Below are 22,914 nucleotides of genomic sequence, written 5' to 3'. Positions count from 1 at the left end.
CGTTGGAGGATGGAGCACTGTACTCGGCCGGCGCGGAGGGACCACAGCAGTGGTTCCGCAAGCCACTGCGCAGAGTTCGCTACCATCGACTGGTCTTCACTGGTGCTGGCGCACGAAGTGGGAAGTCACCCAAGCACGCGAGCAGGGTGAGAGCGCGCTGCCCGACCTGGGCCGACAATGGAGGATAAACAGAAGAGGGGAGCTTCAGGACTGCTCTGGAAAGAAAAAAAGAAGAGACAGCACGAAAGGACCCGAGAGCGAAGGTGTCGGGGCACCTTGGAAGGGGTCCAATCGGCTGGCCTTTCATCGAGAAGAAAAAACTCTCCAGATGCGTGCCGCGCAGAGTTAGAGGAATCAAGAAGGAAAAACGAAAACGCACGTTGCAGAAGATCAATCAGATGAGAAGTAAACGGAAATGTTTCGTATGTACTACCCGCTAGGGGTAGTAGTCGTAATAATAATAATTATACTAAATAAATAGGTGTGACGGCGTAATGACGCTGATCCTCCAGCGAAAGCGAACACAAAAACGACTGCGTCTGGAAAGAAAAGAAGAAAGGCAGGGAACGAAGCAAAAACCACAGAAAATGAAACAGCGCCCCAACGCCGATACGAGAAGGCGTTTTTCTTTTTCCTTCAGCACCCACCACAGACCGTTTTCGTCAAATAGAAAAAAAAAGAAAATAGAACGTGGCCCAGGGTCAATCATGTAGGTGGCCTGTCACAGACGAAGAAACTATTTTTCATCACTAATCTTAATTCCTATTATCAAACGTAATTAAACTTAATTTTTGTTGTTTCGCTCTGTTCGCCAGGAAAGCACCGCGAGGCCTACAAAAGCCCTTGACATTCCGTTGACAGGTGCGATACGCCGTGTCAGTTGTTCTCGACAGTAGAGAGCCTTGGCCGCCCGTTCATTAGAATAACCTGGAAAGTAACACGAGAAAGTGGAGGAAAGGAAGGTGTTATATTCGTTAAGGAAAGCAGAAAGGGTTAAGCGGCAATACAGGTGCGCTCGGAGACACATACATACAAAAATAGATTGTTACATCCGCCGCCGTTTCACGCAATCATCTCGATGCGCCGAATACGATAGGCGTAAATGGGCACCGCAACACCCGCAACGGACAGAAACAAAATAATGCCCACAATGGTCCAGAACGGGGTGACACTGCCCAGGTCTTTGAACGGCACCATACAGTTCATGCCCCAGTGCGCAGCCACCAAATGCAGGGGGAGGACAATCAGAAACACGTACTGACATACCAGCACGAAATAGTCCGAGGTCACGCTCGTGCGAGCGCTGTGGTACTCCTTTTTCGAGCTGTAAATCAGAGTTGTGTTGCCCAGCACCGTGCGCGCAGCTTCCAGGTTGCGCAGCACGCTCAGCATGCCCTTGTGAATGGCATCCAGCGAGGGCGGCTCCCCCATCCGTGCGCGGGAGCGACTCGCGTTTGCGTTGCGCTTCCTGCCGCCGGCGTGTCCTTTTCCTCCAGCGGCGGGGAAGCACGTAGCGCTCGCATCACCGCCGTCGTGCACGTTGCTCACACCCCCACCTCCGTAGGTCTGCTCGGCCGTCCTGGCAGGCCACGTCGGCCCCCTCGCCGTCCGCACGAAACGCGCGAAGGTGTGCATCGCCGGCTTGTCCAACGCCTCCAGCAGGCGTGCCTTCTGGAACAGCAGACGGCGATGCACGGAGAGGCGGCGGCGCAGCAGCAGCACGCGGCGCAGCGCATCGGCTTGGGCGCGTCCCTCCTCCTCCGAGCCCTCCACCGACAGCATGGAGTCAATACCGTTAACTTCGTCAAGCACCACGGAGGTGTTGGGCAGATAGGCGTCGAAAACGGTGGACAGGAGAAGGGCGACGAAGCCGGAGGTGCACAGGGAGGCGGCACCCGCAGCTGCGGCGGGCGTGCCACAGGAGGCGCTGACCGCCTTGCGAGAAGCCATGTGGCGAAGGCGCTGGAAGACGGAGGCCTGCAGCCGCTCCCACGACTTCACGTAGTGCACCTCGAGTCCGTCGTCCACGTCGGCGTCGGCGTCGGAGGAGTCGTCGCCGCTGTGGTGGTGCGGGTCCGTCGACAGCGGGGCGGGGGTGCCGTTCTCCGCTGCGGAGGGGCTGTTCCACCGGTGGCGACGCTGCTGTGCTGCCGCGAGCCGCTTCTCCCGCCGCACGGCGCTGACCAGCCCCAACGTGCTGCCCGGGCACCACGTCACGCAGCCGCCGGGGAAGCAGATGACGTAGGTGGAGGTGACGAGGGGCGTCGTGGCGAGCTCGGCGGGGTGGAATGTGGACGGCGCCAGCTGGCGGTTTCCGCGTCCGCCGCGACCGGCCCTCAGCCCCCCGCGCCGCGAAGCACCGGCCACCGCTGCCGCCGCCGCATCGCGGATGCCGGGGGAGAAGGCGTGCATGCCGCGCCCCATCGCCTCCGACCACACCGCGTCGTTCAGCGGCTCATTAGCGAAGTCGCCGGGCCCCGCGCGCGACAGGAAGGTGCTGGACCACGCGCCGGCGCTGGTGCTCGTCGCCGTCGCGGGCACACTGGTCAGCAGCGTGGCCAGCTCCATCACCACGTAGTGGGTCGCACCGAGGCGCGCGGAGGCGAGGCCGGCTCGCGGTGGCGCCTCGCGACGGTTCTCGGGCGAGATCGGCTCCGACTGGGCCGTCAGCGAAACCTCCGTCACGGCGGCCAGCGGCTCCACGTGCAGCACGCGGTCGTCGGGACAGGCGAAGCCGACCGTCTCCTCCTCGTACACGTCGTCCAGCGAGGTGCGCTCGGGGCGCGGGTTGAGCTGGCGCTGCTGGCACACCTCCGCCAGGGCCTCGATGGTGGTGCCCTGCAGCCCCAGCGCCGTCCACAGCGCCCGCATCTCCACCTCCGGCGGCCGTCCACCGCCGCTCTGCGCCGCCGCCTGCGCCGCAGCCCTCAACGCGGCGTGCTGCTTCCGCTGCCACCGCCGCGGCCGCTGCCCCCACTCCGCTGACCCGGGGAGCGGGGGAGGCACGCCGTGCAGGTCGAGCCAGAAGAACCGGTCCCCGTCCGCCGCGTCGCCGGTGGAGAGGCGGACCTCGTCGAGCAGGTCCACGGTGCCACGGACGGTGTCGCAGCACTGCGCGACGAGCGGCGCACCGGCTGCTGGGTGGGCGCCGTCGTGGCCGTCGCCGCGGCCCAGCTTGACGAGCCGCGCGTAGAAGGCGTACTCCTCCTCGGCGGGCGGGGCGTCGTCGTCGCTGCCGCTGTCGCTGTCGCTGCCGCTGTCGTCGCTGCTGACGTTGCTGCGCCGCTCGGTCCGCGTCCGGTCGTCCGCGTTGTCGTCGTGCCCCAACGGCGGCGCGTAGCTGGTGCAGTCGTTGAGGTCGCTGTGCGCGTCGTCCTTGCCGTTGTCGCCGCTCTGGTCGCTGCCGGAGCTGGTGCTGCGGCGGTGGTGGCGGTGGTGCTGTGCCCTGTGGCGGCCCATCGGCACTGTGTTGTGGAGGTAGTGGAAGCGGTCCGGCAGATTGACGGAGAGGCGCTCACGCACCATGGAGTCGCTGATGGGCTGCGGTGCGCGTGCGTTGGCGGGGTTGGTTCTGCGCTGCGAGAGCGCGGAGACGCTGCGCTGCGTGTACGGCACGTCGACGTTGGCGGACATGGTGTGAGGCGGAACACTCGGGGTACAGAAATCAGAGATGTTTGCTGGCGATTCGCTTGCTGAGACCAACGCTGTAGCTGTAGCTCTAGCTCTCAAGTGAGTGCACAGAGTGACAGATGGTCGGAAGGAGGAAACAAGAGGAGCCGGAAAGGAAAGCTAAAGTGTTCTTCGACGCACGTGGTGACGCATATACGAGCTGTCTCCTCAAAAGAGAACAAAGCGGTCAGACTTCGTAGGCGGTAATCCAGTGAGTAAGCTGGAATTATTATTTGGAAATCAGTTTTAGCTTCCACAGAGGTGTAAAAGAAAAAAAGAAAGCGGTACAGGAAAGAAACTTAAAATGTCTTAGTAGAGGACGAAGTGGTGGCGTTGCGGGGTCGTGGAGGCGCGCATCCGCTGTTTCACGTATGCGCATCGGAGTGAAGGCGTACAAATGCGTGACTTCAAGACAGAAAGAAGAAGAAGAACTTAAAAGGAAAGTAGAATTGGTATTCTGAAGAGAGTTAACGCTCAACGGCCTTATGCGTAGATTTTTTGGATTCCATAAAATGTGTGAGATGAAGCAAAGAAGGAGACAAGAGGAAAAGAGTGTAACGGTTGCCAGGCGGTCTACAGACGTGTAGTCGCTGTACATAAATATGCATGCTGTACGCTATGAAGATCCGCATTGCGCAGGAAAAGAAGCGTTGTTTTTTGTTCTCTAAAAAGATAAATGGAAGCGCGATGACCTTTCTCTCCATAGTCAGTGGATCAGAGAAGTCACTGCTGCCAATGCATGAACGTACGAGTAGACCGTTGAACGCTACCGTTAGTATATATGTTTTGAAGCAATACCACCCACATCTTTGCGCCATTTGGTTCCATCGAGATTCGCTGTCAAGAAAAGAACTCGATTTCGAGCCGTTTCGCAAACAACACCCAGAAAGAATAGTCTTTTCAAACGATACTCTTGCGACGGCAACGTCGACAAAAGCTGTGCTTGCAGGGCAACGAAGAGAATCAATCGATCGGTTGCCTTTTTTTGGTTGGTTGCTATTGTCAACGCAGCGGTGTTTGATCTTGAGGGGCAGCGATGCTTTGCGCAGTCATCTGCGTTCCTCTTTCGTATCTGCTGCACTGTGAAAACAAGGAAAGTAACACAGAACAAAAGAGTTTGCGTTCTACGGCACAGCGTTGCGGCGTATGTACAGGTATAGCTCGCTTGTCATTTTTCTTTTTTTTGCCTCCCGGCTGCTGCTGCTGTTGAGAGAGGAAGAGAGGGAGGGAGAGAGAGAGGGACGACGCGTGTACACCAGCAAACAGAGAAACAACAGCGTATATAAACACACACACACACACACATACAAAAAACGGTTCCTTGTTCTGGAGAGACGTGAGCTCTCATTACAGATTACGAGTAGCGCTGACAGAAGCCACCATTATCTTTACTGAAACAAACAGAAACAGAAGAAGAAATCCATGCCAAAAAATAAGACCAGACAGTAGAGGCAAAACAGAAAGGAATGAGAAAGAAACGAAGCGTAAGTGAATTCAAACGCGCTGAAGAGAAGAAACAGGACTCGCAAAAAGAGAGAAAAACAAGCTGCGTCTCCTACGCCGTACAAACATAAGAGAGGCGAAAGGAAGGAAGGGAAACGGATCAATATGTTCGCTTTGTACCAGAGAAAACTCAGCGGTGAGTGCTTGTCTTCGTAAATGGAAGGAAAAACGTCGTCAGAATTGTTTTTAACAAACTCCCAACACGAAAACTGAACTACCCAAAATGCATGTTCGAAATAATAATAATAATAATAATAATAGTAATAATAATAAAGATAGATCGAGGACGGGACATCAATATGATTCAAAAAAGGTAAGCGTGAGGCCGGAGAAAAGGTCTCGAGTGCCGGCGTTGATATAGCTCAAGCGCATTGCTCCTCACACCAACGCAGTACACTAAAAAACTGTTAAACATTTTTTTTTAGTAGCGAAGGGAAAGGCGCTGCGGCATCGTTTTTCAAAGGAAGGTATTCCGTCGACCTCTACTGCGAAAAGGTAACCATCTCAAATTCCCTTCAAGCGCTGACGAAGACAATAGTAAAAAAATGGTTGGAGAAATATTGCTCTTGCAAGCATGTACGTGAGGGTCTTTAACGCTGCAGAAGTAACGCATCCTACACACATCTTAAATACGATAGAAAGGTTTTTCTTTGTCTGGGGTTTTTGGTGGTGAGCCCAAGCATTTACGCCACCTGCACCGACGCCTGCGCTGGCACCAGGACACGTCCACCAGCGGTGCCTTCGCCGCCTTTGTGCAGGGACAGCGGCAGACGCAGCGACGACGGTGTGCAAGACTGGTTTGTCCGCGCATTCACACTGCCGAAACGCGAACGCAGACGTTTGCACGTATTTCTTTTTTCACAGGTCTGCGCGGTGCGTGGGGGTGACGAGGATGGCGACCTCGAGGGCCTCCGCAACGGCGTCTGTTCATTCGATGCCACGCCACTGCCTTTCAGCAACGCCTTCCCGTCCGGGAAGCGCGGGAGAGGCGGCGAAGGGCACCGCCCAACGTCCACGTCCCCGCTTTCCTCTGCGATGGTGAGGTTGCTTTCCGCAGGCCGTGGCAGGTACGCTGCACTTCCGTAGTCGTAGGGCACAAAAGGCTTCGCGTCATCGTCGTCCTCCTCCATCCACGCAAAGCGGCCTGCGTCGCTCCCCGGCCGCCATGTCGCATGAAAGGCGTCGCGGGTCTGCCCGAACGTCACGACGACGAAGCCGTCGGCGGGTGCCTGGCCGGCAAATGGCATCCGCTCACCGCCATTGGTACATCCCTGGTCGAGCGTAAAGAGGTAGCGTCCGTCTCGGCCATTGCTCGACGCGCCACGGCGGCTTCCGTTGCTGCTGTGCGGCACCGGCGTGCGAGAATTGTTCGCCGCCATTCGGGCCTGATAGCGCCGCATCGCCTGTGCGTTCTCGACCAGCATGAAGAAGGTCTGCACAAACTGCTCCGGCAGCTCCTTGCCCACCGTGTAGAGAGCTATGCCCGCCAGGCGGCACTGCATGTCACGTTGGTACTGCCGAAGAAAGACGCTGCGCCGCTCCACCGCGAGCGTGGCCCGGCAGTCCTCCCGCGCAATTCGTTGCAGCTCTGACGTTTTGTAGCGGGCGTGCAGCCGCAAATACGCGAAGGCGGATGGGCGGTGTCCTGCATCAATAATCCCTACGCGACTCTCTGGGGCAATGAAATAGTCGAAGACCGCCGGCTCCGCCGTGGCGGCCGCAATCGTGAGACTGTCACGGTGATTCATGTTGCTTGCCGAGGCCGCCTGCATCTCCACGTGGAAGCTGCGAGGCAGCGTACTCATCTCCGGCGGAGCCACCAGATGCTGACTGCTCTCGCCCTCCTGGCCCGGGTACACCTCCTCGCCGTGTCGGACAATGCGCTGCCACTCCCGCTCCGGCATGTGGCGGACCAGCACCTGACGCTGCGCCGTGAGCTGCACGCACAGCACGGAGACGTCATCCTCCTGCTCCACAATGGCGGCGTACGGCTCGTTGTAGCGGCCTTCGGAGCGCTTGGTGAGGTTGCTGCGCGTCTTTGTTGGGCGAAAGTCAGGAGCGAGGCGGACGACGGTCCGCGGCAGCGTCGCACTTGCCGCACGACCGCGATGAGGTGGTGATGTCGCCGTCGTGGCGGCCGAAGCAGCTGCATCGTGTGGGCGGGCGGCCCGCATTGGATCGGCGAGAAGCAGGGTATTTTTAAAAATAAAAGAGCAGAGTTGCAGAATATAAAAGTATACAAATAAGTAGAGAGAGAATTCCGCTTGTGCGTGTGGGTTTGTTGAGAAAACGCTCTCGAATCCTCCTCGGCGCTGTCAGTGAAAGAAGAAAAAAAAAAAGAAGTAAAAAGAAATGTTAGCTAAGACGGTTGTGCTAACAGCGGCTTGAATTGTCAAAGAGGTAAGGGGAGGTCGCGAAGCAGCGAACACGGGCGAACAGGTGCCGCTACCTCTACGTGTTAGCAGGTGTATGTGGTGAAGGTCTTCCCAAAAAGAGAAAGAGAGAGGGTTTTGACGTTTACTGACTTTTGAAGTCTGCACTCCACGTTGAGCGGGTACTGATGAATATCTACAAGGGGAGGACAAGCTTTAAAAAAAGCAAAGAAATAAACATAAACAAACAGCAGCACAAGAGAAAGGAACCGCTACGAGAACTCAGGTAGTGGATCGAATTCTCCGTCAAATGAGCGGCCTGGAGAGACAAGAGAGCGAACAGATGTGAGAAAACAGAATATCAGCAGGGAAGCAAATCATAGTAGAAATAATAGCGTTTTGGAATAAGTGAAGTTCATTATGGTAGCGGCTCCGTTGCCAACGAAAAGATAAGAAAGCGTTCGTTGTTTCACAACCTGTAAATGGTGAAGACAACAACGGAGAACCGGTTACAATAACAAGAGAAGGAGTTTGAGAGAGAGAGAGGAAGAAGAAGACCTACGCAGCGTAATGAAAGTCGCGATGTGCCGCACGCATTTCAAGGCGTGTATATTTATATAGAAGTAAATAGGGAGAGAGAGAGGAGAAGGCGAAAATATAAAAGAAAGTGTGGGGGCTGCTGAAGGTGTATAAGAAGCTGTTCTAGCGAGCTCTTTAAAGAAAACAAAAATAAAGTGTGTGCAGTGCTGCTGAAAGACTGTGATCCAGATAATGAACTTAAATTGGAGTAAAAAGAAGAGCAGAAAAGGAATAGCAGTGAGGATAGGAAAAAAACAACTTTGGATAAAGATGATGGAGAAATCGTCACGTATCACCAACGGAGGTTTTCTGATGCGAATAGCGATTCGTCAAGAATTCGATGCACCGCTTGGGCAGTGTCGTCACACAAACGACGCTAACAATCGTACTTGTGCCGCAAGTGGTGCTCTGTGGGCTGAAGCGAGCATTGATAACTAAATTGTTTTTAAAAAAGGTCTCACATGCGATATATTAGTAGATCCAACCGTGCAGGAAGCACCAAAGATGCTCTCACATATTCCTCCGTTATCAAGGAACGTCTTCTGAAGCCAGGTGGTATTTCTCACATTTGATTTTTCAAGACAACACCAACAGCGATACGCAGTCGGCGCGAGAACTCACACTCCGCTCCCGCACTTGCACCCACATACACAAACGTGCGCTTTCTGAAATCGGATGTCCTGTTCACCCTCTCACCCGCAAAAGCCTTTTGGTCCGTTCCTTTAGAGCTTCTCGCTACGATTCCCAGTGCCCTAGGTGTCCCCAGTGGCGCTTCAAATCGGAGCTGTCAATCGTGGGGATTTTGTATGGAGAGGCCTTAATTTGCTGCACCACGTCGTTGGTGACAAAAAACGCGTTCTCATAGCGAAACCGGCGTAGCGGACAGCTCCGCGTGTCCCCAACGCCCAACGTGTTGCTGTCGTGCACCGTGAAGTAGTAGGCGCAGGCAACGATCTTGGTGTCCCGGTTGCGGGCAAACTTCTTTAGCGGGTAGAAGGTCTCTTTCGACTTCTGCAGCACGGCCACACCACGAGAGCCGGCTGCTGCGTTGGCGGTGGCGAAGGAAGACGAAGACGACGACGCACCTGCCGCGTTCGTTTTGCGGGCGGGTGTTTGTGTGGCGTGCGACCGGAAGTCTGGATACTTCGCCAGCGCCTTCGTCACGCTCTCTGCTCGAGAGGCTGTGGCCCCGTCGGTTGAGTTCGCGACCCCTTTCAGTTCAATCCACACGTCCTCAGGTATGACGACAACGTGTGGGGAGTTGGGCAGCAGGCATGAGAGCAGCTCCACCATGTCAAACTGGGTATCCAGCAGCGCGGACGTGTCCATGACGATACAGCATGGAATGTTGTTTGCTAAATGCGGCTTCTGCATGGTTAATCTTTCTTATCTTCCGGTGCGGTTCTTTAATTTTTCTTGGGAGTTTCTGTCGCTTCAACGGTGGCGAGTTTCTCTGCCAAATCAGAAGGTAGGCACTGTGAAGTGGTGTGAGATGGCGAGAGGAGGAGCATGGAGGGGCGACAAAGGCGAGCGGTGGACAACATCGTGGCGTACAGGTACTTCTGCTGAGCAGCAGTACCGCGGAAGACCGACGCAAACACGCGTTCGAGCGGCGACGGTGCGGTAGAGCGATGACCGCACAATGATCAGACGGCGAGAGACAGAGTAGCTCCCACCGCTTCCACAAATACAAAGTGAAGACGCAGCAACATACATCGCCGCACAGCTCAAATCCCCCTTCTTTTTCCCTTTTAGTCTTCAGCGAGCACGAAAGTACATCGACTACGTCTGTGGACAAACCGCAAATAAATAAGTAAATAAATAACGCGGAAGTAGAATGGGAATAACCTGAAAGAAAGAGAAAAAACAGTGAGATGAAGAGAGCACATGAACGAGGTCGGTGAGACAGATACACAACGAATGTAAACGATAAAAAAGTGTCAAGGAGGTCACGCAGTGGGGAGCGAAAACGAAAAACAGCGATGAAGTCAAAGTACGCCGTCCGAGAAGAATTAGTAAAGAAAACGTCAGCAGGTGAAAGAGAAAAAAAAGAAACACACATCCACCCCCCCAAAAAAAAAGACTTGAGTCGTAGTACAAACGCGGATTCGTAGAAGATACATCAGCTAACACACTGCACATTCAGGAAAGCAATGAACACCTGTTTTAAGTGCCGTCATTTTGACGGTCAAAAGAGAAAAATGAAGTAGCAAATAATAATAAAAAGGATCTTAATATGTCGTTACGATGCGAATGTTCGATGTCAACACAAGTTGTCATTTCGCTTACCACAGCGTCGCGCTCAACGCGGGCGAGTAGCTGGAGCACTGAAACTCTCATCGCTTTTCCACCTCCGATTTCCACCCGAGCTTAGCAAGCGAATCCTACACTCACACAAGCGCACATACATACAGGAGACATGGTACGGAGAAATAATCAGCGAGAACCGCAAACAGAAAAGTGCTGTAAAAAAAGTCTACTTGAGGAAAAAATGGAAATTGGGGAAAACCACTGCCAACTGCTACCATTGGCTCGCTCCACCAAGCACGCGCCAAACGCACCTAGAAAACCGTGAGAACGGTAGCATGGGTACGGAAACAGAAGGAGGCGCTGCGCGATCTTTTCTTCTACCGTCCGCTAAACAAGACACAGAATTAGGAAAATGAATAAAGAAACAATGCCACCGTGAGCGTTGCTCTACCGTCGGCGCATGGAGTTGCTCTCCGGCTCATCCTCGGCAAAGGTAACTGCCGATTTTCGATCAGTCGACTCACTAAAAAGGCTGTCTCGGCTGGTGCTTCGGGGGCTCGGGCCGGGTGAACCAGGTGGACCTCGACGGTTGGCGCTACTCTCATCACCACCGCCACCTCCATCGGAGCGCTGAGAAATGATGCGTGCGAAGGTTGGCATCGCGGTGCTACGCGGGAGGACCGAGTTGCCGTTGGAGTCCGTCAAAACGGAGTCGCTGCGCACTGAATGCGACGAGTGCCGATTGTTCTCTGACAACGAGCTCGGCCGACCCACAGCAACGCGGTTCGAGCCGGAGGTGCTGAGAGTTTTATTGTCGTTGGTATTGTTAGGCGCCTCTTCACCCTTTACCGGACTCATGGGGCGTTGATTGAAGCCACGCGGGACGAGCACCGGCGATTTGCTTTGAGCAGGGCTCGATGATACATCCGCCTGAAGAAGGCTGCACGACGCACGTGACGAGCCGGCCTTCGCGCTGACCGACAGCGGCGTCTGGCGAAGCGTTATGGAGTCGACGTCGTCCAGAGCGGGCGTAAAGACGGCATCCTCGCGCATGCGCCGCACCTTCTCCACCTCATCCACCACGATGCCGCCGTGGAGTTTGGTTGGGTTGACGGAGGCGCTGAAAGAACCGTCCATTGCATGCTGTAACACATTTAGAGAAGGCGAGGCAGCCGCCGCCGTAGGCGGTGGTGTGAAGGCACGCATCACGGGTGACTTCGACTTGTGAGAGCTGCTCAATTCACTCGAATGGAGGGAGGGCGCCCTGCTGGGACTGTGTGAGAGAGGGACGGCTTGCAGCAGTGGCCGCAGCGGTGAGCTCGCGCTCGCACTCGCACTCGCTGCGGCGGCCGTGGTATCCGGCGAAGCCTCGGCAGGCAAGGAAAGATTGGGCATCCGCGCATCTTCCCCGGCCCAAATATCGTCCTCGAAGTCCTGAATCGCACGCAGCCGTGCCTGTTCTGCCCCCGCCTCCTCATCTTCGGCTGCTGCCAAGTCCTCCTCATCTTCGTACGCGGCGAGGTCGGCCAAGGTGGTGGAGTAGTGCGTTTCTGGCGGAGCCCAATTCGCTTGACGCTTGCCGCCGGGCAGCTCGCGCATCTTGGGCCGGCGCGGACGCGGGTGCTGCGGATCAAACACGCGATGTGTGATCATAATCCCTGGAGGAGGCGGTCGCAGGGGCCACGGTTCGTTCTGCGAGGGCAGGAGGTCCGCCTCGGCTACTGTGGTGCGGATGAGCACGCCGCCGTGCGCCTGGCGGAGGGCGTTGTGGAGAAGCGCGTTTTGCTCGTTGGCGCCGATGGAGTCGACGGAGTCGTTGTCGCTGGCGATGGGCGAGAGGGAGGCGTCCGTCAGCGCAGCGGGTTTGGTGGCTGCATCGCTGGCCGTTGCGTGGGGCACGCGATGATGCGACGGCGAAGGCAACTTTGCAGGCGGTGTGGTGCTGCGGGTGGTAGAGGGGCGCTGGGCTGATCTGCGACTAGCGGGTACGATCGGAGGGAGCATCCCGCCATCCGCCCCACCGCTCTTGATGTCTGACAGCGTCGTCGTCGCGGTGCCAAGGGAAGCGGTGGGCGCCGCAGAAGGCGCGGTGTCCGCCTCTGCTTTTACGACATCCCCCATCGCCGCGGCGACGGTGGAGTTTCCTGCGTGTTGCGACGGTGGCCGCGGCGTCCGCGTCGAGGTCGACCACGAGAGCGACGGCGGCGACTCGAAGCTCTTCTCCGCCCCCACGGGGCTGCGTATGGACCCGGACTTCTCATTGGAGAGAGGGGGGGATAACTGCGACAGGTGACCTTGCTGATTGGTGCTGCTGCCGGCACTCTCGCTTTTCGGCCCGTCGAAGGAGAAGCGCCGGCCACTGGCGCTCATGGCGGAGGTCGTCATGGGGACCGGTTCAAAAGGGGAGGTTCGCCTCTCGAGAGGCGCCGGTGCGGTGGAGGTGGGTGTCCCCCCGGTCGCCACAGAAAGAGGCCGAAAGGTGCTGAGACCGGCGGCGGGTTTGCGAGTCGCGGGCTGCGGTGCCGGCATGTGCGTGCCATTCGTTTTCGGTTGAGCTCTTAAGGAGGAGGACGGCTGCTGCGTTGTTGACGGCGTCTTAGTCCTCTCCACGGGCACCGCAGCAGCCGCACCCATCAAATCGCCGTAGTCTCCGTCTTTGAGAACGTCATCACCGGAGTCGTGCGGAACAATTTCATTGCTCTGCTGTGTTGGAGGAGGCTGCGCGAGGGTGCTGTAGTCGAACGGATACTCCTCTTCCCGCCCCGCACCGTTGCCGCCCTCTTCGCCGTCACCAAAGCCATGAATGAAACTTAAGTCGTACGAGGGGTGCGCCGCCGCAGGCGAGTCCGCGACGGCGTAGGACGGAGCATTGCTTTCCTTCGCAGTGGCGGGCTTCTGCCGTGGTGGCGCCGACGGTGCTTTACTAAACGCCTTAAACCGACTGGTGACACTCGTGCTCGCCTCCACCACACCCTTCATGCGCACCGGACTCCGACTTGCCGTCGTCGTCCCGCACGGCCGCACCGACGGCATCTGCGTCAGTCCAAAGAGGAAGTACTCGTTGTCCTCGTCCGTGACGGGCGACGGCGCGGAGGAAGCGCGGCTGAGGCGCTCCGGCGACGACCCGAGCGGCGCATCCGGGCTGCCACGATCCGTATTGCGGCTGCGCGAGCGCCAGCGCAGGTCACCATCACTCTGCGTGCACCTGGAGATGGAGGACACGCTTCGAATTGAAGTCGATGCGCGAAGCGATGCGCCAGCATCCTTGCGCTGCGAGTTCTTGTCGACCCCACCACCGGTCGCGCCGTGAAAGTGCGTGTGCCTGTGTGTGACGGTGTGTGCTGCCTCTGGTGACTCCGGTAGACCTGAAAGCGTGGTCGAGCGACTGCCTGGTGCGGCGGCTCCCGATCTGTTGAGCCGCGCCGCATCCTTACCGTACGAAGTTCGCCTTGATGCGGTCTTGTTTTCAATGGAGCCTTTGAGAAGGGGCAGCGGCTCTACTTCACCGTAGAGGGAACCTTGTCCGTCGAGTGTGCCCATGTGCCCGTCCCTATTCGTGCTACGCAGTGGCGGAGGCGCCGATGGTGCACTGCCGTGTCGACTCACCTCGGCAAAGTCGTTGAAGTTCTTCCCTGCTGTGAATGCTCCATCAATGCGGGTGAAAGTCGAATACGCGCTCGGGAGGGGGGACGTGGTCGTGTGCTGCGCGCTTCCGCTGCCGTATCCAAACGATGCGGAGTCGCCCCGTGCAGCTCCGCGCTGGACAGATCCGCTGGACAGAAAAGGCAGTCTGTCATCGTCACTACGGTAGCCGACCTCACTCGTCGGTGACGCCACGCTCAGCAGCCCGTAGTACGCGTAGCGGTCTGCGCTTCGCTCACGGTGGCCGGTGCCCAGTTTTGGTGAGGCAAGCGGAGAGTCGGACTCGGTGGGCTGCAGGGCATCAACGCTGAGGCGAAGGTCATCACGTGATCTCTGCGGCCCATCTCCACCGCCGATCTGGCTAACCGGCATCGCCTTCCGGTACAACGCACCCTCTCCAGCGTTTACTCTTGCCGGTGTCGAGAGAGACGGAGGCCGTGTCCGTTGCTGAACCTCCGGCGCAAAACTGAAGGAGTCATGACTGCTGTGATTCTTGAGGGCGCCGTTCACGACCTCGTCCTGCAAATCGAAGGCGTTGTTTACCGATGCATCAGCCCACCCAATGCCCGCGTGGGGGCCGCCTAGTGTTGCAGACGGGGAGCCGAAGTCTCTGCTGCCGTTATAGGAGTAGAGGGGGCTCGTCATTCGACTATGGAGAGGAATTAATAGAAAGAAATCAAATCAGGAGACAAAAAAAAGATGCCGATGCCGCTTGAAATGGAGAATGCAAGAGAGAGGTGGCAACGCAGCTGCGCAGTTCGAGTGGATAATTGAGAAAGAGGAGGAAAGGAATGAGAGAAGGAGAAATATGGCGGTCGTTTCTGTTCGTCTTGGCAGGCGGCGCCTTCCTCAGCGCTTCACGTGGGGGTGCACTACGCGCCGCTTTATACGTGATTACTTTCAATGCTCGCTTCTCATGTCTGTACGACACTGTAGCCGGAACCGATACCACGCAGTAGCAAAGCGTGCCCCATCCCTCGCACGAACGAACTCCCCCCCCCCTCAAAAAACAACAACAACCTGACAAAGCCGCAAGTGAAGATGACGCTGCATGTGAAGCAGAAGGAGAGGACTTTTGCCACGAGCCCCTCACCGACAGTGGGCGGCCGTGTCCTTGCCATGGTGTTTCATTTTCAGCCCGAGGCGAAGGGAAAGAGGTATTTCTGCTTTGCGAAGGTTTTGCGGTTCAATGCGATTCAGAAAGTAACAAACCAAGAAACGAAAAAAAAAAAGAAGCGAGAACACAAATTCAACGCACACGCGCATCACACACGCACATATATATATATAAATATATATATAGTGTGCGCATCATCTACGGCAATAAGAGAAAGCGAAGAGAGGGAAAGGCCAATCTTGCGCAGGACAAGTGTCAAACACCCAGTAGGAGTTGTGCACCACTCGTCTACCTCGCGAACGATGAGAAAGGCACGTCGGGCAGCGCGGAGGCTACAATTCAGAAAAGCTCGCGGAACCCAGCGAGCCTCTGCACTGCGAATCAAACAACAAAAATAACGATGATAAAAAACAACTAGAGACAGCAAGAAGAAAAACTATGTCACATGGTGAAACTAGAAATGCAAACACGCAACAGGAGGAACAAGCATGGTCGTGGTAAAAGAAAAAAAGAGAGCGTAGATCATCACACCTGTGGGCGTTGAGGACCGAAGGAGAAAGAGAACTACGCGGGGTGCTTTTACGCAGTGACCAAACGACCTTGCAACGGAGACACATAATATATATTGTTGAAAAACACAAGAATACATCCAAAGGAAGAGAGTTTGACGGACAAACGAGAAAACGGGGTGTGAAAAAACAACAAAAACAACCCAACACACGAAAGAGATGCGACATCAACAATCGCTATCACTCGTTTGCTCGGTCCAGAGAGGCAACGGAGCTCAGAATACTAATAGCAATAAATGAGCTAATGAAAAGGCACTAAATACAATAGAGTTGAACAACCCTTTGCCTCAACACATCACTACACAAAACTCTATCACCCAAACGGTGAAAGATACGGCAGCAAAAAGAGAGAAGGAAGAAACACAAGCCAAGAGACACCGAGGAGAAGACGAAACATATGTCGAGCGATTGCCTTCAAAACAAGAAAAGAAGAAAAAAGAAGCTGCAGTCGCCGGGACTCCGAGAGTTCTGTGCACATGGGGCAGCCAATGAAAACGCAGCAGTGAAAAAACAAAACCAAAAACAAAAATCAACTACGCACGCGTGCGTGTGCGAAAACCTACTCGTTTCTCTCTCCCTCTCCCTTTCATATAAATATATATTGGTACGGCTGTCCAACGTGCACGCACCAACTGGAAAGAAAGCGAGATTCCTCTCTACATCTCAGCTGGTGAGGTGGATGTGGATTTTTTCTTCTTCTCTCCAGGCGTGGAGGAGTGTCGCCCACCCGATGGTGACAACGACGAGGAGGAGGAATGGTGGTGGTGGTGGTGGTGGCCTTCCTTGTCTTTATGCGTCGATGATGACGACGACGACGACGAAGAGCGCTTCTTCTCGTGGTCCTTGTTTTTGCTCTTCGAAGACGATGAGGAAGAACGCTTCTTGTCCCGGTCATCACCCCTCGAAGAGGAGGAGGAAGAGGAGCGTTTCTTGTCTTTCTTCTCTTTCCTGTCTTTCGAGTTCAGAGACGAAGATGACGACTTGCGCTCCACCGGTCGTGCCGCGTTGCCGGAAAAAGAAGCGGAGTTGCGCCGCTTCAGCTCGCTGTTCTTCTGGCGAATTTCACGACTGCGGTGGGAGCTGACATTCGCCGGGTCCACCTCGCCGAGATTCGCACTGGAGGATTTACGCTGCAGCGCCGAGGTGCCCGCTTGCGGCTGCGGAGGAGGAGCCCCGGCCGTACCGGAGAGGCGCCGCTGCTGCCCAGGCGAGGCCGTCGTCGTCCCCTTCGCCGGTCCTACTGCCGCTCCTGCTGCCGGACTCTCCCTCGCCGGCCTCCCCGCCGAAGGGGTGACGGGTTTGTGGTTCGCACTCGGCGTGAGACGCCTGCCTTGTGCGGAAGGCACGGCCGCCTTATCCATCGGGGCCATCGTGTTGGAGGTGGGAGGCAGGTCGCGCATGTTACTGTCATGGTATCCGTCGTAGAGGGAGTAGGCGCCGGGCCCCGCACTGGGCAGCCCCTCTGCGGCGCCACCGCTGCCATACATGCTGCTACCGTCGTAAACAGAGCCCGGCTGGCCGTTGCCCACCCCACCTACGATGTTGTTGTCGGAAGGGTTAGCATTGTAGAGGCTGCTGCCACCGTAGGCCGAGGAGCCGCCGACCTGTGACGGCTGCGACTCCGGTGCGGTCGGGAAGCCCTTCACGTCCTGCATCGGTTGGTCCATCATCATCATCCGTTGGTTGCTCTGTTGCGGCGGTGGTGGGGGCTGCTGTGGGCTCTGACCTTCCATCGTCGCCATGTACGGCATCTGCTGCGTCTGCTGCATCTGTGGCTGCTGCTGCTGCGCGTCCATCGACATCATGGGTGCCTGCTGGCTCATCCGCGTGCCGTCTTGCCCGTACGGCATACCGCCCTGCGCTTGCATCTGCATCATCTCCATCTCCTGCATTTGCATCATCATCTGCTGCTCCTCCTCCATGCGGAGCATCATGCCCATGTCGTGGACGGCGCCACGCTGCGCGCCGTAGCCCATCACACGCTGCATCGAGTCTTCGGCTGGGCGGAACATGGCGATGACTAAATATGTATATATACAAGATCCCCAGAAACAAAATAACCAAAAAATGTCTCCGTACGTCCGGAACAACGAAGAGGCCAACAGCGCCAAGAAAACAGCTCAATGACAACGAAAACGAGGGGGAAAGAGAAAGAAAAGAAGCAAGTTAAAGAGAAGCTGCAAGTGTGCGTGCTCTAAACTTAAAGATCGATGCCGTACACGCGGACAGCGGGAGGGAGAGAAAGAGAGAGAGCGAGAGACAGGTGAGGTAAAATTTGTGTGCAGTGGCGATGCGATGGAAATGCTCTCCGGAGCATCGAGAATGGCGTAGTTCACATCGTAAAGAAAGAGCAACAACAGCAGAGAACAGTAGACACCGTAATACACACGTTGACCATGCGCGAGATGCGAGACGCAAGACGGTTTTGAACCCAAGAGAGAAAAAAAAAAGAAAGAGACCGTTGCCTCTTCTACGAGCACGAGGGAAAGCGAAACACATGTGCTCGAACGCGCCAGGTTACAGCTTTTTGCTTTTAGCGTTTATCTGGTTGAATTTGCAGACTGTGGTGGAAAACAACGACAACAGGTATACATACACATTGCGATATATAACTATATGTGTGTGCCCGCGTTAAAGAAAACAAAGAAGAGAACAAAATCAAAATCAAAACAAAAAACGACTGTTCCGCGTTGAAAAAAGACAGAAAAAAGGAAATGAGCGGAAGCGAAGGCGAGATATAGAAGACAACGGAAAGGCAAATAAACGCACAGCCAACAGTGGGAGAATAAACGTGCACGTAACGTCGGCAAACCTCACCGTTCTTCACGTGCGACAAAGCACCGTGGGACATGCCCCTTCACACAACTGCACACACACGCACGCACGCACGCACACGCACAAAAGGAAAAGCCAAAGAAGACCGCACTGTTTGAACGCACCACTCGGAAGAAAAGAAAAGTCGTATACATCCGTTTATTATTGTGGTCGCGACACACGTACAGAAATGAAATGCACGCCTGATGACAACGGCGTTGATTGCACATGGAGCCAAGAGAGTGACTGCTTTCTTTCGTTTGACTTCGCAAAGGGGGAAAGAAGAGGAAGAAAGAAATACATCGGAGATTTCCCGTGGCAGCGTGTTTTGAATGCTGCGCGCCATGTCGGGTCCCGGTGAGGTGGGACTGCTAGAGAGACCAGCAGTGGCTCCTCGAGTCAACCAGTCTAGACAAACGAAAAGAGAAACACACAATACTCTGATTTAACGAAACAATGAGAGGAGATGCGGAGATGAAGTCGCAGAAGAGAAGAAAGAAAGAAAAAGAGACCGGCGGGGGAGCACTAAAATGGGAGTAAGTTCAGCTAGACAACGATGATGATGATGATGATATATATATATAACACTATACGAACTACAGAAAACAAAACAAACAAACCAACCAACCCGAATCCATGTCGGGCGGCGCGGGGGGAGCAAACAGTTCAAATTGTGGTGGTGGGAGGCAACAGAATTGTCTGTGCCTAACTTTTGATCGTGTTGTCATGAAAATAGACACGAATTTATTTAATATAAAGTAACAAACAGATACCATTTTAAAGGAAATGAATGCCACCGTATTCTCTCAAGTGACACCAGACAACACGGTGGTATCTTGAACTTGCTTCCTTCGACAGCGGCTGCTTCATCAAGCTGCTATCCAATAAATCACCGTTCACACAGCAGACCGTGGGGATAATAGACGCTTCTTCCTGTTACTATTATTATTACTTTTCAAACAGAACGCAGCATTGAAGAAAAAAGCAGCTAGTACATATACGCCAAGTCAAAAGAAAATATTGCGAAGTCAAAACCAGGAAGCACACAGAACTGCTGCTGGAGTAGATTAGACTCACATATATATATATACACGCGCACGCGTAAAAAGAGGAGGCAGCGAGCTTGGAAGGTGGTGGAACCACGCCACCACATGCAACAGAGTAGAAGAAGGGAATGAAGAAAACCGCGATGAATAACGGCTGACGTTGCCGACGTGGGTGGGGCAGAGAAGAAGAAAGTCAAAAGAAAGTCGAAGATGTCGTCCCTCGCATGCGTGAGCGCAAGAAGAGAATGGTTTTCCAGAAATACACTGGAAAAAAAGAAGAGTTACCAAAATGGGGAAAAAGGGAGAAGGCCGAACACGACCTAGCGCGTCGTCAGCTCCGTGTGTCAAGAAATAATAATAATAGTAAAGAAACGAACAGTAATAATACTCACCAGAGGCAATCAAGTAGGGAGCAATGGTACCGTTGGGTGATTCAATGGGATGCGTACATTGAGGTACTTCAGTACAACTCACCATGCAATGCTCGCTCCTCACAACAGTTGTCAGGCGGTTTTGTTTTTCTCTTCCCATGAACGACGCAACCGTGTTTCCCTGTCGCAACAGCCAAACGCACCACCTCTGCCATTTGAGCAAAGCATGCAGTGAAGTTTCCCTCTCATTCAGTTGGAGACCCACGAGCCACAACGGTTGTGAGGGGCGACATCTCCCTTCGCTCCCCCGCAGAACCAAAAGTGCCTTTTCTTAGACACCGCGTTGCCCTGCACTTTTGTCCGTGAGGGAGACAACGACGAGGACAGACCGGCTGAGTCGTTCATCGAGTTGGTCGTCGCCGTCCGTGGGTTGGCGCACGGCGGAACCTGCGAGTGCTGCGCTTCGTTCGAAAGAGTTTCGCTCAGAGGAGCTGGGAGATCAAAACGTTGCTGTCGCTGCTGCTGCTGGTACTGCTGTTGCTGCTGGAGGCAATGCACTTGCATGAACCGCTCCTGCGGCTGCGGTTGGCGCAGCTGCATCTTTCGCCGTCCGTTCTGCGCTTGCATCTCTGCGAGCTGCTGTGGAGTTGCGCCACTGGATCGATCACGCTCGTGCGGTGGGGGCGGCTGTGCAGCGGCATTGCGTGGTAGGGCCGAGGGATCGGGAGGGGCGTAGACGCGTACGGAATGCTTGCGCCCCACGTCTGCCAAATTCCTCTGGGGTCGTGAGGGCAGCGTCCCGACAGGGCCTGGCTTGGCAAACGGGTTCCGCACGCTGCCGTGCGCAGTCCCCAGCCTAGGGTCCACCCCTTCAGGTTGCAGAGGCTGCTTCCCAAGCGCTGTCCTCTTCGTGCCACGAGCCGGCTGGATGGCGTGACGGGCGTCCGCCGTATTCGCATCGATGCTCGCGTCTGTCCACCCGCAGTGATCCACGTAGGCGGAGCTGGCCTCGCTGGACGTGCTGCGGTGATGCGCACCGACTTTTGTGTCACGGACGGCGATGAAGTTATCGTTCAGCGACGGCACGACGGAGCCGCGAGAAGAGCACCGCGAGGCGATCAGCGAAGGAAGTCGTTCCCCTTCGTACAACGTGGAGGTGTTGGTGTCGATAAGAACTTGTACGTCGGAGCTGCTGCTGCGAAGGTAGTGTGCATGCAGATCGCTGACCTCACTGATGGAGCGGAACTGCGAGGTGCTGAAGTCGTCATCGCCGCGAGAAGAGTTCATCACGAAGAAAGGAGAAGAGACCAGAAAAAACCCCGCTCGTAGGGAACGCTTCGCCTCTTGGGTTTCTCGTCCCGAATCGGGCGACAAGCAACAGTATGAGTGAAGTGGCAACAACTGACAGTAGAAGAAAACAGCAGCCGCGCTAGACCGGGAACATGAACCGAAATCCCACCCAAAGGACGTCGAAAGGAGGAGTGTAGGATTCGCTTCACCGTTCAGTGAAGTCTGGTTAGGAGGAAGATCTTGAAATAAACAGCAACGACGACCCCGCAAACTAGTAAGAGATAAATAATAATAAAGAAAAGAAGCACGCGAAGGAGTCTTTGTTTTGTCTCGTTTAGGCCGGGTGGGTGCGTGCGTGTGGAAAGAGGAGGGGGAGAGAAGTACAAGAAGTAAGTGCTTAAAGAAATAGCACGGGAAAACAGAAAAGGTGCTCTCTAGTGCCACAGCGGGGTCATGGAGAAACACCACACAGAGGCCACGCAGCAACGGATCGATTAGCAACGAGAACTGAGATGTAAAAGAAAAGAGGTGAGTAGCTTTCAAGGTTTAAACAAAAGGATAAGAAAAGAAAGAAGAGTTGAACACACAAATTCGGTGCATGCAAGCTCAGCGGCTACTTAGAAAAAAAAAAACGCACACTTCTAGATAAAACACCCATCAAAACAGGGCGGCGGCCAATGGCATAGGAAGGGGTGATTTCAGGTGTTGATAGTGTCGAATGTCTAATGCGTGTGTATATGGGTTTGATCCCTTCTTCTTTGGTATTGTAATTCAGATATCAAAATGCCGGCTGCTAACAGAGATGATACAACGCGTTGTTGACACTGCGCAGACCTGCTTTCCTGTGTATTGGTCTTTGGTTTTACTTGGGAAATATTAAACGTACTTGAGGGGCGAATGAATGGCTCGCGTGGAGATACCTGACCAAAGAGAGCTTAGAAAACAACAAGGAGGCAGATATGAGCTTACGTTGCGTACAGGTTTGACACTTTGAAGGTCATGGAATGGAAAGCCCCGAAGCAAAGAAAAGGGGAAGGTGAACAGCAAATCAGGAAAGAAGAGAAGGAAGAGGAGCGCAGAGGGAAGAAAAACAACGTTTTTGTTTTGTAAGTAGAAGGAGCTGGATAGAAAGAAATAAACACCGATTCTATAACGCACTACGGAGTCGAAGGGAGCAGCTTCAAGGGATGATATCCGATAAACTCTCGATGCATCTAACGTTGATGAAACTCTCACCATTCTTCGACAATACTATAGAAGGAACATTCAGATCGGCGTACACGTCCATTTTTATACTTTTACTGCCAGGCAAACGCTGCCGACTTCCGGTGCATCTCAGCCTATTGGGTTACACGGCAGGGTTCATTGTTTTTTTCCATAAGCGAACACAATACAGCTCACACGTGAGAGACACGCGTTCAGGAAGACGGAGAAACGTGGAAAGACGATTACACTAAACACAAATTGAACACTTGACTAAAACAAAGAGAGAACAATGAGAAATGATGCTAAAAGAACAACAAGAATAGGGATCGAAATGACTCCCCGCACACGACAACTCGCCCAATCCAGGCGCGTACAGAAATGAGTCACCGCAGAAGGTGACGCATACAACACCATACAGACGGCAACACAAAGACACAGACGGTTAGGCCTAGCTTTTCTCTCTCGGGTTTCTAAGAAAGAAAGACG

At 54.7% G+C, this 22,914-nt stretch overlaps 6 protein-coding genes across 9 annotated transcripts; all 6 read right to left on the bottom strand.

Annotated features, from left to right (window-relative positions):
- Positions 1–1,062: 1,062 nt before the first annotated feature.
- ABB37_05864 (hypothetical protein) lies at positions 1,063–4,153 on the bottom strand (the record flags this gene model as incomplete). 2 transcript variants are annotated; one of them, XM_015804049.1, is made up of 1 exon in its annotated part: positions 1,063–4,153. In XM_015804049.1, the coding sequence occupies exon 1, from the start codon at positions 3,631–3,633 to the stop codon at positions 1,063–1,065; it is 2,571 nt and encodes an 856-aa protein (XP_015657183.1). In that variant the 5' UTR covers positions 3,634–4,153. The 2 variants fall into 2 exon arrangements, with proteins under 2 accessions (XP_015657183.1, XP_015657184.1); XM_015804050.1 differs by having other exon boundaries at positions 1,063–4,128.
- A 1,702-nt stretch (positions 4,154–5,855) lies between these two features.
- ABB37_05863 (hypothetical protein) lies at positions 5,856–8,322 on the bottom strand (the record flags this gene model as incomplete). Its single annotated transcript, XM_015804048.1, has 1 exon — positions 5,856–8,322. Exon 1 carries the CDS (start codon positions 7,344–7,346, stop codon positions 5,856–5,858), a length of 1,491 nt encoding a protein of 496 aa, XP_015657182.1. The 5' UTR covers positions 7,347–8,322.
- A 536-nt stretch (positions 8,323–8,858) lies between these two features.
- On the bottom strand, positions 8,859–9,600 carry ABB37_05862 (hypothetical protein; the record flags this gene model as incomplete). 2 transcript variants are annotated; one of them, XM_015804046.1, is made up of 1 exon in its annotated part: positions 8,859–9,600. In XM_015804046.1, exon 1 carries the CDS (start codon positions 9,495–9,497, stop codon positions 8,859–8,861), a length of 639 nt encoding a protein of 212 aa, XP_015657180.1. In that variant the 5' UTR covers positions 9,498–9,600. The 2 variants fall into 2 exon arrangements, with proteins under 2 accessions (XP_015657180.1, XP_015657181.1); XM_015804047.1 differs by having other exon boundaries at positions 8,859–9,557.
- Positions 9,601–10,820: 1,220 nt separating this feature from the next.
- Positions 10,821–14,766, bottom strand: ABB37_05861 (hypothetical protein; the record flags this gene model as incomplete). Its single annotated transcript, XM_015804045.1, has 1 exon — positions 10,821–14,766. The coding sequence occupies exon 1, from the start codon at positions 14,658–14,660 to the stop codon at positions 10,821–10,823; it is 3,840 nt and encodes a 1,279-aa protein (XP_015657179.1). The 5' UTR covers positions 14,661–14,766.
- Positions 14,767–16,357: 1,591 nt separating this feature from the next.
- On the bottom strand, positions 16,358–17,902 carry ABB37_05860 (hypothetical protein; the record flags this gene model as incomplete). 2 transcript variants are annotated; one of them, XM_015804043.1, is made up of 1 exon in its annotated part: positions 16,358–17,902. In XM_015804043.1, the coding sequence occupies exon 1, from the start codon at positions 17,711–17,713 to the stop codon at positions 16,358–16,360; it is 1,356 nt and encodes a 451-aa protein (XP_015657177.1). In that variant the 5' UTR covers positions 17,714–17,902. The 2 variants fall into 2 exon arrangements, with proteins under 2 accessions (XP_015657177.1, XP_015657178.1); XM_015804044.1 differs by having other exon boundaries at positions 16,358–17,897.
- A 2,279-nt stretch (positions 17,903–20,181) lies between these two features.
- On the bottom strand, positions 20,182–22,212 carry ABB37_05859 (hypothetical protein; the record flags this gene model as incomplete). Its single annotated transcript, XM_015804042.1, has 1 exon — positions 20,182–22,212. The coding sequence occupies exon 1, from the start codon at positions 21,217–21,219 to the stop codon at positions 20,182–20,184; it is 1,038 nt and encodes a 345-aa protein (XP_015657176.1). The 5' UTR covers positions 21,220–22,212.
- Positions 22,213–22,914: the final 702 nt, after the last annotated feature.

This window comes from Leptomonas pyrrhocoris (assembly GCF_001293395.1).
Source record: "Leptomonas pyrrhocoris isolate H10 chromosome Unknown, whole genome shotgun sequence".
In the NCBI taxonomy this organism is placed as follows: domain Eukaryota; phylum Euglenozoa; class Kinetoplastea; order Trypanosomatida; family Trypanosomatidae; genus Leptomonas; species Leptomonas pyrrhocoris.
The sequence above is the reverse complement of the archived record's forward strand: the minus strand, read 5'-3'. Positions and strand labels throughout refer to the sequence as shown.